General features: G+C 47.7%; 2 protein-coding genes across 2 annotated transcripts in view; one reads left to right on the top strand and one right to left on the bottom strand.

The window, feature by feature from the left end:
- The window catches only part of itih5 (inter-alpha-trypsin inhibitor heavy chain 5), a 173,415-nt gene extending 170,219 nt beyond the window's left edge, over nucleotides 1-3,196 (top strand). The window contains exon 15 of the transcript XR_009932554.1: nucleotides 3,187-3,196. The gene's annotated coding sequence lies outside the window, so the exon portion shown is untranslated. The remainder of the gene's footprint in view (nucleotides 1-3,186) is intronic.
- LOC134038047 (thyrotropin-releasing hormone-degrading ectoenzyme-like) overlaps nucleotides 1-18,656 on the bottom strand; it is a 75,969-nt gene that overhangs the window by 35,700 nt on the left and 21,613 nt on the right. Inside the window, 2 exon segments of the mRNA XM_062483642.1 lie at nucleotides 4,348-4,443; nucleotides 4,981-5,135. Coding sequence (XP_062339626.1) covers nucleotides 4,348-4,443; nucleotides 4,981-5,135 — 251 coding nt within the window.

Here is an 18,656-nt window from a genome sequence, read left to right as displayed (position 1 = left end):
GCTGGGTACCAGAACAGCTGCAGAGCACGCAAGACAAGCGAGCCTCAGCCCTCCCACACACACAACATGACGCTGGGCTGCAGAGAAAGGCATGGCGAGGAGGTCACTGACCCCCTGAACTCTCTCTGTCTTAACTGACACATGAAGACACTGAGGGATAAAAACACTATAAACACACACAGGAGCAGTGGGCGGAATGTTGAAGACTCTCTGCAAGTTATGCACTTGAGGCTGTTGAATAATTGATGTTTGGCTGGAAGCTGCCAGGGCGTGCATCATCGCTTTCTAGCTCTCGTACTGACCTATGGCAGGCTGAGATGGCCTAAAGGTCATAGGTCAGCATTATGACAGGGGCCCATGGCAGCAGGCATCTCAAACTGAATACAAACATCCAAATGTTCATTAATAGTTCACAAACAAACACACACACAAACTAATTAACTAACTTTAATGACTGTTGTGGATTTGTTTTGAAGCATGGGCTCTCTATAGAAGGTATATAGCACAGTACAGTCCAGTATAGTACAGTAAAGGCTAGTGTAGTTAACGAAGCACTAGAGTTCTCATTATCTGCCTATAGAGAGAACAATCTAAACCCTCATTAGTGGACCTTCAAACTCTAGGAGAAACCCCAGCACGAGGAGCAAAACACACACACACACACACGCATACATGCCAACACACACACACAAGACCAGATGCGAACACACACACAAAACTGTATGCATACAACCACACAGGAATTCAGGACACACACCGGTTCACATTCTTTATACATGCACAAAACCATGCAGCCTCACACAGGCACTTAGCTACCACAATGGCTACAACATATAGCAATATACAAGGGCCTAAAATATGCACTTAACATAATATATAAGACTAAATTGTTGTCTTTGTTTTGAAGGGGAACTTCAACAAGAAGATAGTTACCATGCATTTTCTCAAGTGTTCCCCATACACACACACACACACATACACACATACACACACACACAGTGTTCCCTGCAAATTGAAATGAGTGGTTGAATGAGGGGCTTTGGGTGTAAGTAAAGGATTTAAATTAAGGGGTTTGCATAAAAAAACTTAGGTGGCAGTTGCACTGTAGGTGATGGATAGAATGAAGGGATGAATGAAAGAATGGAGGGTTGAAAGGAGGAGTCGTGTGTGGAATTATTAATGAACATAGAGATGGGATTTGGCAGATTGACAGGCTGTCACTGTTGACTCATCCATCTCTGCTTATTCAGGTCCCAGGTTTCGTTTATGTCTGCTGGCTTAATTCTGTTTAATCAGAGCTACCAGATAGCTGCCAAGCAGGGTGGAGAGACTGAGCTCTTTTTAATACAGAAGCATGTCCTCCAGAGCCTCAGACACAGGACACATTAGCAGCCTGGCCTCTTGACGTTCTCTTTAGCTAGCACCCCTGTGTCATTCGCATTCAGTCTGGCTAGCACAAACAGACGAAAGCTAGCCATCTGTGGCTCGTCAGCAGTGTCGGATCACCGTAACAGTGCCATACTCTAGCATCGCCTTCCTCTGGTGGTAGCTATGAAGCCTAGCCTAGCCATGCCCATCTATGGAGATGGGTATATTGCTGGATGTTTAGGGTTCATATCTAGCCTTGCTTCGTTTAGCGTGTCACTGCCAACAGAGCATGGCTGTGTGACAGTCATAAGGTCTGATTCCGCCTGGGACACGCAGAGACTTCCCCGACTGACGAGCTGTTCCCAGTGGACGCAAACTATCCCAAGGTCCGTCAGTGCCAACCACTTTCATCATATGTGTTGAGTTCACATCCTGCCCCGGACATCAGAGCTTCTTATCGGCCTACCTCGGTCTCTCGGCTTGGTGAATTAACTGAATCACTGGGTGAGAGGGATGGCAAGCCTGCTAATCCATCCTTTGTAGGGCTGTCGGTGAGTATTAGGCCGGACAAATGTGATTTATAATTGGAGCAGTGCTTAGTGACACTCCTGCCTTCTGAAGCTCCCTCATGTCCCCCTGATGAATCTCCCCAAGCAGGCTGTGCAGGGAGATAGGGAGATAGAGAGAGAGAGAGAGAGAGAGAGAGAGAGAGAGAGAGAGAGAGAGAGAGAGAGAGAGATGGAGAGGGGTAGAGCATGTGTGGGACAGGATAGCAGGCAAACTAATGAATTATCTTGCGACGGCCTGATCAATTTGTCAAATGAAGCGCTGTAACTGCAGCGACACACTCCAACACACACCCAAAGACTGTGAAATCAGGCCTCGGATAGAATGAAGCGCCTCACCTGAGGCGCCCTTCCATGACCTGCTGGACTGGCCTGCAGGCTTGCTCCAGCCCTGGGACTGACACTCTGGGCCAGAGGACACAGCACATCAGAAGGAATCTGTCTTCCTCGTCTCCAACCGTACCAGATCATGTCTTCCAGTTTCTAATAGACTCGTCTTCTAGATCTGAATATCCTTCCGGGCAACAAGAATTCAGTCTCAGCCAGTAAGACAGAGAATAACACAGCTACTCAACTGTGTATGATGCAGCAGTGAACATGTTTAAGTCTCGTGTGTCATACAGTATTTCTGAATCTGTTCCATACTATTATCCATACTGTGGGACAGCCTCTCACATGCTGCCATGTTAACTTATCCCAGCACTTGATTACACCCCACGACTGCATCCTGAACAGGCTTCACCACACAGCCAGTCAGACAAGCATTTTTGTATCTTTTAGACTGATTAATTATTCAGAAAATATTAATAATCTACCAGCTGCGTATTTCATGATCTTCACTGGCATTTATGTGTTGGAGAGAGAGAGAGAGAGATGAAGAGAGAGAGACAGACACAGAGAGAGAAGGGGAGGAAGCGAGAGGGAGAGAGGAGAAAGAGAGAGAGAGAGAGAGAGAGAGAGAGAGAGAGAGAGAGAGAGAGAGAGAGAGAGAGAGAGGGAGGGAGGGAGGGGAGGGAGGGAGGGAGGGAGGGAGGGAGGGAGGGAGGGAGGGAGGGAGGGAGGGAAAGAGAGTGCACATGTGTGGTGATTGAGTGTGACGTTCCTGGTCTGGTCAAACTGTATACACAAAGACAGGAGGATCAAGCCATGAATAATTACTACAGACTAAAACCTGTTCCTCAACCTAAACGTTCAATGTTCAATTGAATTATATATGTGTCAGTAAGTCAGTCTGGTTTAATGGTGGACGCAGAATAACTGGCTTGGGTCCCGGCCAAGCACATACAATAAATGTCAACCTGCGTCGAAAGGTCCATTTAACCCTGCATTTGCCTGTTGAGCACGAGGGCTGAACCAAAGTACCAAGGCAACAGACAGGGTACCTGACCTGCGTGAGCCAACTGTGCCTTCTGCCTGGAGAAACACACCGGCTGGGTAGTCTAGAGTTTCCCCAGGCCCAGAACGGACACCCAGAAACACACGGGCTCGCTGAGGAAAGCAAACATCAACCATGTCACCTCCCTCAGTCAGAGACTAGGGGGGGCTGTCGGAGGGAGATGAGGAACAAGGGACCTTTTCTCCCCCTCGAGCCTCGTACAAAGAACAAATACATTTCGGGAGGGGGGGGGGGGGGGGGGAAGGAAAAAGAAAGGTGAAGAGAGAAGGCAAGCCGAGCGCTTACCCCCCCCTTCCCCCCTTCCCCCCCCCCCTCCCACACCTCCCTGCCCACCCAACGTTTCATCGCGCCCTCGTCGCAACAGGGACAAAGGAGCGGCTTTCTCTGGGGAGGAATAACATACAGAAAACTGAGCCTCTCCAACAATGGCAGCATGTTGAGCCGGGCTCCGACTGCCGATAAATAATCCTGCCTTGAACAAAGCTGAGCAGGCTCCCGGTCTCAGCTCTACAAAGGCTGCAACACACAGACAGACATGCCAAGGCTCGCCTCGCACAAGTGAAGGAACACAGCGAGAACGCGAAGCAAAGAGAAGCAAAACACATTTCTTCTTACACAGGGTTGTGTGTGTGTGGGGGGGGGGGATGTAGGCCTTGGCTGGGTGTGTTTGATCTTTTCGTAATGGTCCGCAGCGCTGCCAAGCCCAGGAAAACTGGGTTACAGAACCGCCAAACAAGGCACGCTGGCGAGAGGAGTCATGCCAGGGTGCCCATTGCCAGTGATGGCAGAGGGAGATTGATTGTAACACACATCCATGGATGGGGAATGAGGGAGCAGTAATGAGAGAAAAGATAGAGAGAGAGGCAGATAGACAGAAAGAAAGAGGGAGGAATGTGTGTGTTTGTGTGCCGGTGCTTGCACGGTCCAGATGTCCAATTACACAGGAGCGGAAGCGAGAACCCTGCACAGTGTCTTTCTGTGGTAACTATCTCCTCATCGCCGCTCCACTCTGCTCACCAATGAGCAGATAAAGAGTCCAATCAGGGCCGCCAGCACAGCGAGGATATACAGCCCTGCCATGGGGGATAAATCTGGTCCAGCACTGCCCTGCCTCTGAAGCCCCATCCACGGAGAGGACACAGAGATAAAGCAGATAGCACAGAGGCTAAAGTTAGCTGGCACCGTCTGCTACAGACACTGAGGTATGAGGCGATGTGATGTCACTCTCCAGTGCTCATGTACCTGCCCCTGCCCCGGCCCTCTAGGACAACGAAAGCCCTGCCCTGTTATCTTACACCAGAGGAGCTGTTGTAGCTCTCCTCCTGTAAACCAGGACAAAATGCTGAGTCAAGGCAGCAGAGGTTGAACATTGTAGAGGAGGAATGAAAAGAGAAAGGGGGTCAATGAAACTTTAATGGGAGGGAACAGTGTGTTAAAGGGGCTATAATCTGAACCTGCTCCTTCAGTCATCAATCAGCCGAGAGATGAGGAAACAGGAGCGCTCTGACCTCGGGGCCGATACTTAGAGGGAAAACTGCAGCTACTGTATGTCAGATACAGAAAACAAATTCTGTGAGGGTGTGTGTTGTGTATGGTTGTGCTGCATACCTGTCAGTGTGTGTGTGTTGTGTGTGTGTTCCATGCGGTTACCTGGTGACAGATCTCGTGCACCACCACCATGGTCAGCTCCATCTGGTAGGAGAAGGAGGAGACCTCTGGGTCCAGCAGGATCTTCTGCTCAACAAACACGCTCAGGCCCCAGTTCTCCATGGCTGCATACGGATGTTTGGGCACCGCCAGCAAGTCTGCATGCAAACAAGGAGACGGGATTAGACAAGACTCAATGGCAGACAGACTGCTCGACACAGATACCTGAAATGTCTAAGGCACAAAACACCCAACATTTTCCTGAGGCACAACGACAGTCCTGTGTTTGACTCAGACTGCGAGCCAGCTGGATTAGTGGGACTCTCATGTCTAATCACTTGGGCTGACAGCAGCAGGAGTGAGAGGCTTCTGGGGAAGTTACTCATCAAACTACGTCCTCATCAGAGTAGTTTCCTTTAAGACAGTCAGAAGGTCTGGGATGATAGAGAGACTGACTGACAGACAGACGGAACAATATATACATAGACAGACTGACAAAGAGAAAGACAGACAGACAAAGACAGACAGACTACTGACAGGCAGACATAGTACTGACATACAGACAGACAGACAGACAGACAGACAGACTACTGACAGGCAGACAGAGACAGACAGACTACTGACAGGCAGACAGACAGACTACTGACAGGCAGACAGACAGACTACTGACAGGCAGACAGAGACAGACAGACTACTGACAGGCAGACCGACAGACTACTGACAGGCAGACAGAGACAGACAGACTACTGACAGGCAGACAGACAGACTACTGACAGGCAGACAGACAGACTACTGACAGGCAGACATACTACTGACAGACAGACAGACAGACAGACAGACAGACTACTGACAGGCAGACAGAGACAGACAGACTACTGACAGGTAGACAGACAGACTACTGACAGGCAGACAGACAGACAGACAGACTACTGACAGGCAGACAGACAGACTACTGACAGGCAGACAGAAAGAGGTGAAGGAACGACAGCCGTCTCTGGAGCTATTGTTTACGCTGCCAGGGTTTTAACACAACTCAGGATGGTGAACTAGGTGGAATGCTTTCAGTTTGAGAATGTGAAAAGCTTTACAAAACTGATTTGTACCTGGGAAAAAAACACTCCTCTCATTCCCCCTTAGCTCTCTCTCTCTCTCTCTCTCTCTCTCTCTCTCTCTCTCTCTCTCTCTCTCTCTCTCTCTCTCTCACTGACTCTCTCTCACTCCCTGTTTGAGTTCTGACAAAGAGAGCGAGAGAGAAACAAAAAGAAAGGAGAGGGTGAGGGAGCTCAACGTCTTCCTGTCAGTGTGTGACTGATGGGGGACATTTCCTCAGAAGAAGGCATTTTAAAGTCGCCTTGATTTATAAGCAGGAATAAAAAGAGCATTTTATTTCTCATGAGTCAACAGGCACTAGAGAGGCCAGGCTGTTCTCGCGACTAGAGACCAGACTGGTTAGAGAGGGGGGAAAAAGATCAGTCAGACAGTGAGAGAGAGAGAGAGAGAGAGAGAGAGAGAGAGAGAGAGAGAGAGAGAGAGAGAGAGAGAGAGAGAGAGAGAGAAAGAGAGAGAGAGAGAGAGAGAGAGAGAGAGAGAGAGAGAGAGAGAGAGAGAGAGAGAGAGAGAGAGAGAGAGAGTTTTGGGAAGCCTGTTAGACGAAGACAGAAAGAGTAAGACAACACACAAGGAGAGATGTTGTTTTGGAAACTGATTCCTGTCTGAGCTTGTCATGGTAGTGGAACTGCTACTAAGTTATACGCCTTCCGTAACCGTAACCACAGTTCTAAAAGGGCTTCTCAGTCCTTCATCCTAGGGACTTAGAGACAGCTTGCCACACAGGTACACACTTCTTTCATCCTATCACCAGGTAGCTGTAAGCTCTGTATTTTTATTTTATTTTCATTAAGAGGAATAGGTAGGTAGTCTTGTATGTTCATTCTCTTCCCAGTTTGCTAAAACAAAATGTTTTTGATCCAGACCTTATCTCTCCCAGAGACTACACACAGCTTGCCTTAACACCCAGGTACCGTACAGGCAAGTAGCCTGGTGTTGAACACAATTACGAAGGGGGATAGGAAAAAACGCTAAATGCATGCTAGAAAATTTGCATAGAACCTTTAAGGTAAATAGCCGATAGGCTCATTTATTGGTGCTAAGCTATCACTTAGTATTTCACGAGAGACATGAGCAATGTGTTGGTTGTGCATGAACAACATGACTGTTCGTTGGGCCCAGCAGGCTGCATGCAGAGAAAGAGGTAGAGATGGAGAGAAAGAGAGATAAACAGAAGGAGAGAAATAAAGAGAGATAGAGAGAGGTAGATACATGAAGCGAGAGAGAGAAAAAGAATGAGAGAAAGACAGCCGGTTTCATGGTTTAAAAGATTTAGACGCTGGAACGTTCTAACCACAGAGGTACCCAATGAAACGCGTCGGTTTGGTTTTATGAGGAGCGACTGCGGCTTTCGGGAAATGAAGCGAGGAGAGAAGGGAGACGGGAGCGAAAGAAAACGACAACATGTGGCTCTAAACAGCGATCCTGAGAAGTTAACCAGTTGTTCTATCAAAATAGCTCACCGAATGAGCTACTTAGAAGGGGCGGAGCAGAGCAGAGAAAATATGCCATAATTGGCTGTATAAATTGTGATTTATGGGTGAAGGACTTGACAAGGACGACCAATTAGATTTGTCATTTGGGCCGACAATCACGAGGAGACATTGCCTGGTTGGGAGAAGGTTCCAGGGCACCTAGCGAGGATTCTAGCTCCCTGAGCTAAGGCCTAAGCTTCTTATACAGGAGAACTGGATTTGATTCCCTCCTTGATAAATATTTGGGGAAAGGCTATTCATCAGATCATGACCATCTATCTGAACCACAAGTACCACAGGTAGATTGCATACATGTTGTGGCGACAAGCACCTATCATTCCCTCGCTATTACAGTCAGTCATCCAATCTTTTGTGGTTGGTCTGGCACAGACACAAGTTATGAACTTATGCACGAGCCATGGCACACTCATGATTCCAGGACCTCTGCGAGAGATGGAACAGGGTGGGCGTCAGACGGATGAGGCAGCGATGAGGGCATGGAGGGATAAAGGGATGGAGGGATGTTGTTGCAGAGACAGCCTTGAGACGGAGGAGAGAGAAAAAAGGATGGAGAAGATCAAACAAACAAACAGCAGGGAGAGACCCTTCCAAGTTACACAACACCAATTATTAATGCACACAAACACACACACGCACACACACGTACAGTGCAGTGCATCGAGGGTGAGAGGAAGCTAGCCTATTTTTATAGAATAGGTTTTTGGAACCTTGCATTAATTCTTCTCCTCCAGCTTGTTTTCCGGACAGTCAATTTGGTTGAAAGTGGGCCGATAGAGAGTGTGTGTGTGCATGTGTGTGTGTGTAAGGGTAAGGTGGGGGTTGAAACCACAGCACAGCATGGGTTTGACTGCTTGACTTCCTTCAGTTCTCTTCCAGTTAAGGATAGATGTGTACAGTATGTGCTTGCAAGCGTTTGTGTGTCTGTGTGCGTATGTGCATGTGTGTGTGTGTGTGCTCGTGCATGTGATCGTGTATGTTTGTGTGTATGTGTGTGTCAGACAGAACCCCTGTGGCTGTCACTCGAGTTAAAGGAACTTAAAAGAGAATAAGCAGCCCCACAAACATACCACCTCACCTCTCTCTTCCCCAGATCTAACCTCCCTCCCCTCCTCCTCCCAAGTCTATCCCTTCATCCCTGCTCCACACTAGAAGGCCTGGATGACACATCACTTTCCTAAACTCTCCATTACCTTCCCCAGTTCCTCCTCGGGACATTCCATTAGTTTCACCAGCACCCCAGCCCTGAGTAAACCCAGTCAATTAAAACAGGGTGTCTGCCCTAGGATTCAGCCACACCAGGCCTTGTCCCGTCACCCTGGCTGTCCGATGCATGGGTGAGTCTGTATGCACACCAGGACAGGTTGGCGGATAGGAGCGCAACGCTGGTGTACGGAGCTGCAGGAGATACGACAGAGCAACTTTGCACGGTCAGCACAAAGTGGAGCGTACTTCTGAAGACACACACAGACTCATTAACTGAATCATCACAGAGAGAGAGAAAAGAGAGTGAGATAGAGAGAGAGAGAGAGAGAGAGAGAGAGGGGGGGGGTAAAGAGAGAAACAAAGGAGACAAATCAGATGTCCAGGTCTAATCTAATGTTGGTTGTGAGGATCAACTGGCCATGTTAGCAGCTCTATGGCAACATGGTTAGGCCACTCCACTGGGCACACGTCTCTCTGGGATTATGGAGGTTCACACACACACACAAACTGGCCAAGAGTGTCCTAATCTCTAATACAGTTTTACTGACTCTTTCATATATTCTAATACCCCCAAAAGGCCTGTATTTGAAGCTTTAGATCCATGCTATTGCCCCCAGCGGTCTGTAATAAGTCCTCTAGGGGCTAAAAGCCATATTACCCTGAGCTCTATTAAAAGTAGCTTGATGAGCTGCAGGGTTACTGTGCCTTTAATTACCCTGTCCTGATCCCAGAGAGACCTCTTTACAGCAGAGCTCTCTGTGTGTGTGTGTGTGTGTGTGTGTGTATGTGTGTGTGTGTGTGTGCATCTGTGTTTTGACCACCAGGGCTGCCCAGGGGTCTGACTGGGTCTCATTCTTTATTAGATTAGCTTGGTTAACGACCTGGGAGACTGCTTGCGGAAAAGATGTTACTGGCTATCCACATAAGATTACCTGTGTGTGTGTGTGCGTGTGTTTCTGTGTGTGCGATAGTGTGTGTGTGTGTGTAATAAAAGTACTAGCTTCTGCTCTCCATCTTTCCTCCACAGTGACCTGTGAATGTCAGCCCATGGCTCTGGCCTTCATGCAACAAACAACCTCCACAAACATAACACACAACTTTGATATTCTTGCTGCATCGCTTCACAAGACCAAACTACAATCCATGGTGCCGCAAAAGTAATCTCTCTCAAAGTTAACCCATGAAGGCCTCATCCACCTTATTGACCGCCCTGTTAAACATCAATACTTGTTCTGCTATTGTGGAGAGGAAAGACAGAGCAGAGTGGTGTTCTGGGCTGCCTGAGGGCCTGCCTGGAGCCTGTACTGTGAGGTTGGGTGTGAGCGTGTAGGTGTGCATATGGGAGTCTGTGTATGGGTGGGCAAGTGTGTGGGTGTGTGCATGTGTGGAGTGTAGCTGAGTTTGTATTAATGTGTGTGTATTAGAAGAGAGGAAGATGAGAAAGAGAGGGAGAAATAGAAATACAGTTTTAATCTGGGCTGTTTACTTCCCCTCGTTCCCTCCTGACCCCCACCCCCCCCCCCCCCTCCAGGGGGCCCTCCAGTTTGAGGAGCAGTGATGAGAATCAAAGGTGTTAGAGAGAGGGTAATAGCATAATCTAATCTACCATGTAGGCCTAAAAACCACTGATACCAACTCCTCTACATCACTCCTGGCTGCAGGCAGCATTAGCATGCACTGGCTGTACCCTGCCTAATATCCTTTATGATTGCAGGTAGAATTACACAGCGGCTTGGTAATGAGTATCCCTACCCTCACACTACCAACCTATCTGATCAGACCAGCAGCTCTTGGAAACCAAGATATTACTTTCATAACTTTGTCTGATAGAATCACTGCGGCGGGGCTGCGCATGCAAATAGAAAATCTGTTTCACTGTGTGGATGGCAATAGAAGTTTAGAGGGTGTTGTGTGTGTGGGTGTCTTGCATGTATGTTGTGTGTGTGTGTGTGTGTGTGAGTGAGTGTAAGAAATGCTGACTAAGCAATTAGTTCTTAAAAGGAATAAAGTGTCTTAACTGAACTTCGAAACAGAACTCTTTATAAAGAGTGTAAATATGTCAGACATAATGATTTCTACATCTGGGATTAGGTCATCTTGCTGGGCAGCATAAACACACTGTTCCTTATTAATCACCCCATTCATAGTTTTATTCCTCAATCTGTCATCTCTCCACTTGCCAGATACACACACCACACACACACACACGCACAGACACGCACACGGGCATACACCCTCCGACACACACACAAACATACCCCATCGAGCAAGGACTCCTATTTTGAGTACATTTATATTTAGTCATTTAGCAGACGCTCTTATCCAGAGCGACTTACAGTAAGTACAGGCACATTTCCCCGAGGCAAGTAGGGTGAAGTGCCTTGCCCAAGGACACAACGTCATTTGGCACGGCTGGGAATCGAACTGGCAACCTTCAGATTTCTAGCCCGATCCCCTAACCGCTCAGCCACCTGATTCCCCAGCCAAAATACACACAGTAGCCAAATACACACAGAAATAAACAAAATCGTCATTAAACGGGGGCAGCTGTGTCCTATAACAGACGTTAGCTCAACAGCAGGAAATATGAGAAGCCCCATCGAAACATGAAGATGAAAGAACCATCAGAAATAGACAAACAAACCCATTTGATGAGAGACCGCGGGGACTGGGTCTAATGGAATCCTAGAAAGAAGTCCTCTCAAATTTAGGGAGTTGAAAAAGAAAAGGCTTTCAGGCCTAAAAAAGACGGTGTATGCGAGAGTCTGTCAGTGATGTCATCCTATACGCCCCTCCTAAACTCACTATTACTGTAACAAGGGGGGGGGGGGCAGACTGAGACTAAGTCACACAATATGACTGAAGATCTGTCAAGAGAGGATGAAGAAAGTTAATCAAAGCATGATCATGGACCAATACGGAAAACATAACATGATTACGAGGAGAGGAGATGAGGAGGAGAGAAACAGAGGAGAGGAGGAGAGGAGGAGAAGAGGAGAGAAACAGAGGAGAGGAGAGGAGGAGAAGAGGAGAGAAACAGAGGAGAGGAGGAGAGGAGGAGAGGAGATGAGAGGAGGAGAGGAGGAGGAGAGGGGAGGGGAGATTTATCTATAGTATTCACATGCATCCCTCAGGATTTTATTTTTCAGTGGATATTAAAACCCTTTACATACAAGATAGAGTGCATCTATCCATCTATGGGTCTATGTAACTAAAGAGCTTCGTCACCCTCTCCCTGCTACACTGGGTAATATCCTATTATATCACAGGCCTGCTATTGGCTCTATCACAAACACAAGTCTGGCGTCTTCTATCGATCAGGCTGTCTGTCTGTGAACATGGCTGGTGGGTTATCCATCAGATAGTCAGCAGCCACAGGTCTGTAGCGCTACTGTGGCCCAGAGGGAACTATAAGACCCAGACCCACATCCTCTGTTGATGAAATCCATCTTCCTAACAGATCATAACTGTCTGCCTCCACTTTAATATCGGTCTGTAGGGCCCAGGTTGCCAACCAGAGCAGAACGCTCAGCTGAGAACACTTGTCTGGTAACCAGGGAGGTAAGGGGAGAAGAGAGAGAGAGAGAGAGAGAGAGAGAGAGAGAGAGAGAGAGAGAGAGAGAGAGAGAGAGAGAGAGAGAGAGAGAGAGAGAGAGAGAGAGAGAGAGAGAGAGAGAGAGAGAGAGAGAGAGAGAGAGAGAGAGAGAGAGAGTCAGATAGAGAGCAACAAAGGTTGAAGTTTCACGTCTGTTTGAAATGCGTGTTTTTCCACTCTGGTGTCTGTGTGTTTGCATGAGAGAGAAGAAGAAAGAGAAAAAGGACATAGAGAGAGAGAAACAGAGCAAGTGAGAGAGAGCATGCTGAGATTGAAAGAGGTGAATGATAGCAGAATGAAGTTGTGAATAGAATGTGAGACCAATCTTCAAAAGGTCATGCAGTACTTATTCAGAGAGCTGAGCACAGTTCATAAGCCCACAACACTACCTCCCTGCCAGGCTTAACTAACACAGGCAGGGGGGAATGGAGGGAGAGAGAGGGTCACGGAGGGCGGAGAGAAAGGGGGAGAAGCGGAAAAGATGGAGAGAGCCGAGCACAGCACAGCACAGCACCCCTCGCTACCTCACCACTTGACTGAAGAAAGACAGAGGGGTGCAGCACCTATTCCCCAACCTTCTCCACATCCTCCAGCCTCTATCCCTCCATCTCCACATCCTCCAGTCTCTATCCCTCCATCTCCACATCCTCCAGCCTCTATCTCTCCATCTCCACATCCTCCAGTCTCTATCTCTCCATATCCACATCCTCCAGTCTCTATCCCTCCATCTCCACATCCTCCAGTCTCTATCTCTCCATCTCCACATCCTCCAGTCTCTATCCCTCCATCTCCAAATCCTCCAGTCTCTATCTCTCCATCTCCACATCCTCCAGCCTCTATCTCTCCATCTCCAAATCCTCCAGTCTCTATCTCTCCATCTCCACATCCTCCAGCCTCTGTCCCTCCATCTCCACATCTTTCTAGCCTTTATCTCCATCTGTCTCTTTCCGGCCTCTATCTCGATCAGTTCCTCTTTGCATCCTCTATCTCTCCATCACTTTCTCTCTCCAGACTCTAGTGCTCCTTGTACCTCTATCTCCACCCTCTATCTCTCCCTCTACGCTCCTCTTGGTTCACCACATTCAACCCAGTGATCCACCTAAAGACATCAGAGGTGACAACGTCCAAATGTATGGAGACGAGCAGACTCTGCCTTTGAACCCTCTAGCCAGCCAATCAAATCGCTTCCCCCTGCGATGGTTTCCACTGCTCTGCTCCATTCTGTTGTGTTCTCTGTGGAGTACGTCCAATGGGCTTCCACAGCGCCCACGCACACACCCCAGGTGACAGCAAGGCGAATGTGATCGGAGCGCCCTGGCACATGCACGCACAAACACACACACACACACACACAGACACACACACACATCATGGAAAGGTTTAAAATATGATTAGAAAGGCCCCAGTTTTCAGTCTCTCTCTGTCTCTCTCTCTCTCTCTCTCTCTCTCTCTCTCTCTCTCTCTCTCTCTCTCTCTCTCTCTCTCTCTCTCTCACACACACACAGGAGAACACTGCACCAACACAGCACACCATGTCTTTCAAGGCAGCGCAAATTCAAATGTGATTTTATCCTTGTGTATCGTCACACAGTTTGACGCATTCACTCACAAAAACACACATCAATACACAGACACACCTACACACACACTCGTACACACATGCACACAGATCTACACACAATCAGAGGAGAGATGCTTTCCCATCAGTTTCATCTCTCCTCTCCCTGCTCGTTTGATGGTGAACTTAAACTGTCATTCTAACTTCAAAACAAAAAAAGCACTTGTCTCTCCTCTCACCGCGAAAATAGAATGAATACAAAACTTCTATTTTTACTCTATTATGGTTTTGATTGTTTATCTGTTTGAATGTGTGTGTGTACGTGTGTGTCAGTGTATCTGTGTGTATATTTCCTGACAAGAGGGTAGATGTATTCGGGAGAAACCCTTGGTGACAAACATTAAAACTAATGGAGATAAATTACCTACATCAGCCACAGCACACAACACTTTGTTTTCACATGCACCGCACATGATATATTTTGCACTCGCATTGTATCCCCTCAAGCTAAAGGTTGTAACAGAGACATCAGCTGTCACATGCCATGACATCACACACACTCACACACACCAAGGACCAAGGTTTGAGAGCAGTTTCCGCTGTGGAAAACCCACACAGCGGCCTGTTCATCACAGAACAAACACTCACCCAGACACATACACACGTACACACACAGTCACAATCCAAGTCCTCTATGGCATGTTTCTGACCCTGCCCGTGCCCTGACGACACCCTGTGTTTTCCCAGGGCCTGTATCTAGCTGTTTAGTGCACAGAAGACTCAGGCTCAAACCCCACCAGGCTGCAATGGCAGATACAGTTTCGAATAATCTTTCTCCTAGGTAGTCTGCTGAGGCTGTCATTAATGCTTGCATGTTCACACTCCCACCCCTTAAAGGGGCTCTGGGCCTAGGGACCAATCATTTGGCAGGATCTCCTCATCAGGGATCTTGATTGGAAGAGCAGGCGTGAGTTTTTTTTGGCAGCAGGATGTGTCTACGTGCCAGTGTATAATTTAAATCTCTTTCTTTCTTTTACTCTCTCTCTCTCTCTCTCTCTCTCTCGCTCACCCTTTTTCTCCTTCTGTATATCACTCTCTGAAAACAGCATCAAGTAGAGTCCATTAGGTTGGAAAACAAACTTTGTTTTCTTAGCAGAAGGACATAAGATAGCAACTAAAAATGTATTCCAGTTCTGCCTGCTCTGCCAGTCTCTTTGAACTCGAGTCTTATGATACATGTGAACCACAGCAGACCTTCACTGTTAAACCCTGAGCCTTTAGCTTAAGTCTCTTATCGTGGTTCCTCATTGGTCAGAGGTCAGGTGATAAGAGAGAAGGGCCAATCAGGTGGTGATAACCTTCAGCTGGCATTTACAAAGCTGAACAACCCCTGCCCTTATTAAACTTATGCAATATTTAAAGGAGAGAGGAGGAAGAGGGAAAGAGATTGGATGAGGAGAGAGAGGGGTGAAGGAGGGGGGGGGGGAGTAAAAAGGATAGTGAGAATGAGAAGAGTAAAACAACTTTCTTAAGCAAAATAACACCTAGAGTTTATGAACAAGTGCTACGACTTTCACTTTGGACTGACTTTAATCCGGATTGTGTTTATTTGGTCTAACGCCACCAACAGCAAGTATGTCAATAACTAGCTGAAGATGATGAAACAGGAAGTTGGCCACTACCTAGAAGGAGAGATGATATTAAAATAGAGTTGATGATGAGGGGGTTGTGTGTTTGTGCGAGCATTTCCATGTGCGTATATGTGTCTGTGTGTGTTGTAATCTGTGATCGATGGCTTCCGTTTATGATGGTCTTCCTCTCCGGCAACCCCCTCACCCTGACAGTCGATACGGTGAACCAAGCTTTGTTTACACCCGTCGGGAGCTTTGGCGGTCAGTGCAATCAATGGCATCGACCCGGGCAGCTAATATGCTCTTAAAAGACGCCCACTGAGGGGTTCCAGGGAGGCGGGGAAACAAACAACATGTTTACATGTAAACACAGAGTTAATATGAGCTGAAGTTTCGGAGAAAGCCTTTGTAATGATAAAGTGAGAGTTGTGGGCCTCGCCACCTCGTTCACTCACAGGTCTGTGTCCGAAAACGTCTAAAGGGGATCAAATGAGATGTGAGAGGATATATTATAGTAGAAATGATAACAGATATAATCGGAGAGAAGATATGAGATTGGATATTAAATAGAATGTGAGATATGTATTATATACAGTATGAAACAGAATGTGGGATTTGATACATTTGGAGATATGATATGAAACAGAATGTGAGATATGATTAAATTATACGATAGGAGATGTACTAGAGTCCCAGCTCTGACATGGCCTGCTTAGGAAGTCAAAGGCATCTCAAACACAGCTGAGGGAGATGTGACTACAGCCCTCCCTTTTCTCCCCTTCTCTCTCGCTCTCCCTCTCTTTAAGCTCCTCCCCCTCTCCCTCCCTCTCTCTGCAAAGCGTGGATCTTTGATGTGTCTTTGATCAGAGCCAGGGATGGTAATCAACGTGGACACTCACTGGAGGTGGCACATACAGTACCTGGAGAGTCGCCAGAGTCCTTGCACGTGTGTGTGCACTTGTGTGTGTGTCTGTGTGAGTGTGTGACAAAAAGAGACAGGTAAATAGAATAAGAGGGAAAGAGAGAGGGAGAGAAAGAGAGCAAGACAGAATGTGTATGTGTGTTTTTGATCAGCAGGAACAGAGCACACAGGGCAAACGACCAACACAGCGCCCAGGGCTCAACGGGAGCGCTTAATATTGGGTTGCGATTGGTTTGGTTCGCTGCCAGGGTGGCCAATGATTGCATTGCATTCTCCCTGGTTCAGATATGGAAGCTTAGTGCAGGTATGACTGTAACAAGGGGGAAGGGCATAAAAGAGCAGGCTTTTTCCTGAGCGGAGATGTGATTGATGTTCTCTGAGCAGTGCAGGTGTATGTTGAGTGGGAAGAGAAAAAAGGGAGCAGCACACTGAAGTATTTAGGTACAGTGGAAAGAGAGAGCAGGTACAGTTGAACACATATGCAGCATTAACTTTGCCGTGTGAGGAACTTCAAGTGATGCAGGAGTACAAAAAAAGACCAAGTGGCAAATAACAAAGTTAAATATATATAAGATATATATCCTATATGTGATCTGTTTTGATAGCTCCCATTTGCATTTGAGAGAGAGAGAGCGAGAGAGAGAGAGGGAGAGAGAGAGAGATAGTGTGAGAGTGAGAAACATAAGAGCGACAGAGAGAGCAAAAGAGACAGAGGGTGTGAGTGTGGGAGTGTGTGTGTGTGTGGGGGGGGGGGGGTCTAAGCAGTCACTGCACTAATATGGCTAGTTACTGCTTGTGAGCGTCCCTTGGAGATGACAGGAGACTTTAACAACAAAATGATGTGTTGTATAAAAGCATATGGTGAGAAGGGAGACAGAGGCTGAGGAAACCTCTGGAGAGGTGTCACCACTGTGCTCTAGAAGGCTCCTCAGTAGAAGCTATAACAGTGAAGAACTTTCACACTCACTCTCTCTCACACACACTCACACATGCACACCCAGTTGGACTAGTCCATTCATTAGCTAATGGGCTGACATTAAAAGAGGCAAAATGTGTGTGTGTGTTTGTTTGTTTGTGTGCGTGTGTTAGATCTCCCCTTGGACAAGCTCAGCAAGAGGGGACAAGAAATGTGTGAGAGGTGTGAGGAATTACAAGTAAGAGGGTAAAATACAAGTACATGGTGTGAAAAGATGAGATGAGAGATGGCGAGATGGAGGCCAAGGGGGAGATGGAGGTACAGAGAGACCTGGATCCAGACCTTTTGTAGATTGAAACAGTAAAACCGTGGCAGGTCTGTCAAAAGGCAAAGTCAGAGAGAGTCAACAGAGTTTGTTGCCATGGGTGACCACCCTGACCCTGGTCTTGCAACTGACAGAACAGAACTAAAAGACAGAGAGAGAGAGCGAGAGAGAGAGAGAGAGAGAGAGAGAGAGAGAGAGAGAGAGAGAGAGAGAGAGAGAGAGAGAGAGAGAGAGAGAGAGATAGAGAGAGAGAGAGAGAGAGAGAGAGAGAGAGAGAGAGAGATGCTGAGGAGGTCAGAGAAAGATATGGAGACCATTAGAGCATAAAACTGTCACCACAGGGCTCAAAAGCTCCCGACTTCCCTCCAGTCTGTTCACCTTTAACACTCTCCAGCACCCCGACCCCCCCCCCACCCCGACCCCCGCCTGCCTTCTGGCAGAGAAACAGCCAGGGAAGTAGCTAGTGAGGCAGACAGAGACAGCCAGAGAGGCAGATAGAGACAGCCAGAGAGTCAGATACAGTTCGCCAGAGAGGCAGATAGAGGCAGCCAGAGAGACAGATAGAGGCAGCCAGAAAGACAGATAGAGTCAGCCAGAGAGGCAGATAGTGACAGCCAGAGAGGCAGATAGAGGCAGCCAGAGAGGCAGATAGAGGCAGCCAGAGAGGCAGCCAGAGGCAGCCAGAGAGGCAGATAGAGGCAGCCAGAGAGGCAGATAGAGGCAACCAGAGAGGCAGATAGAGGCAGCCAGAGAGGAAGATAGAGGCAGCCATAGAGGCAGATAGAGGCAGCCAGAGAGGCAGATAGAGGAAACCAGAGAGGAAGATAGAGGCAGCCAGAGAGGAAGATAGAGGCAGCCAGAGAGGCAGATAGAGGCAGCCAGAGAGGTAGCCAGGCCAGATTCTCCAGAATGTCCTTAAGCTACTT

Source organism: Osmerus eperlanus, chromosome 17, assembly GCF_963692335.1.
Source record: "Osmerus eperlanus chromosome 17, fOsmEpe2.1, whole genome shotgun sequence".
In the NCBI taxonomy this organism is placed as follows: domain Eukaryota; kingdom Metazoa; phylum Chordata; class Actinopteri; order Osmeriformes; family Osmeridae; genus Osmerus; species Osmerus eperlanus.
The sequence above is the reverse complement of the archived record's forward strand: the minus strand, read 5'-3'. Positions and strand labels throughout refer to the sequence as shown.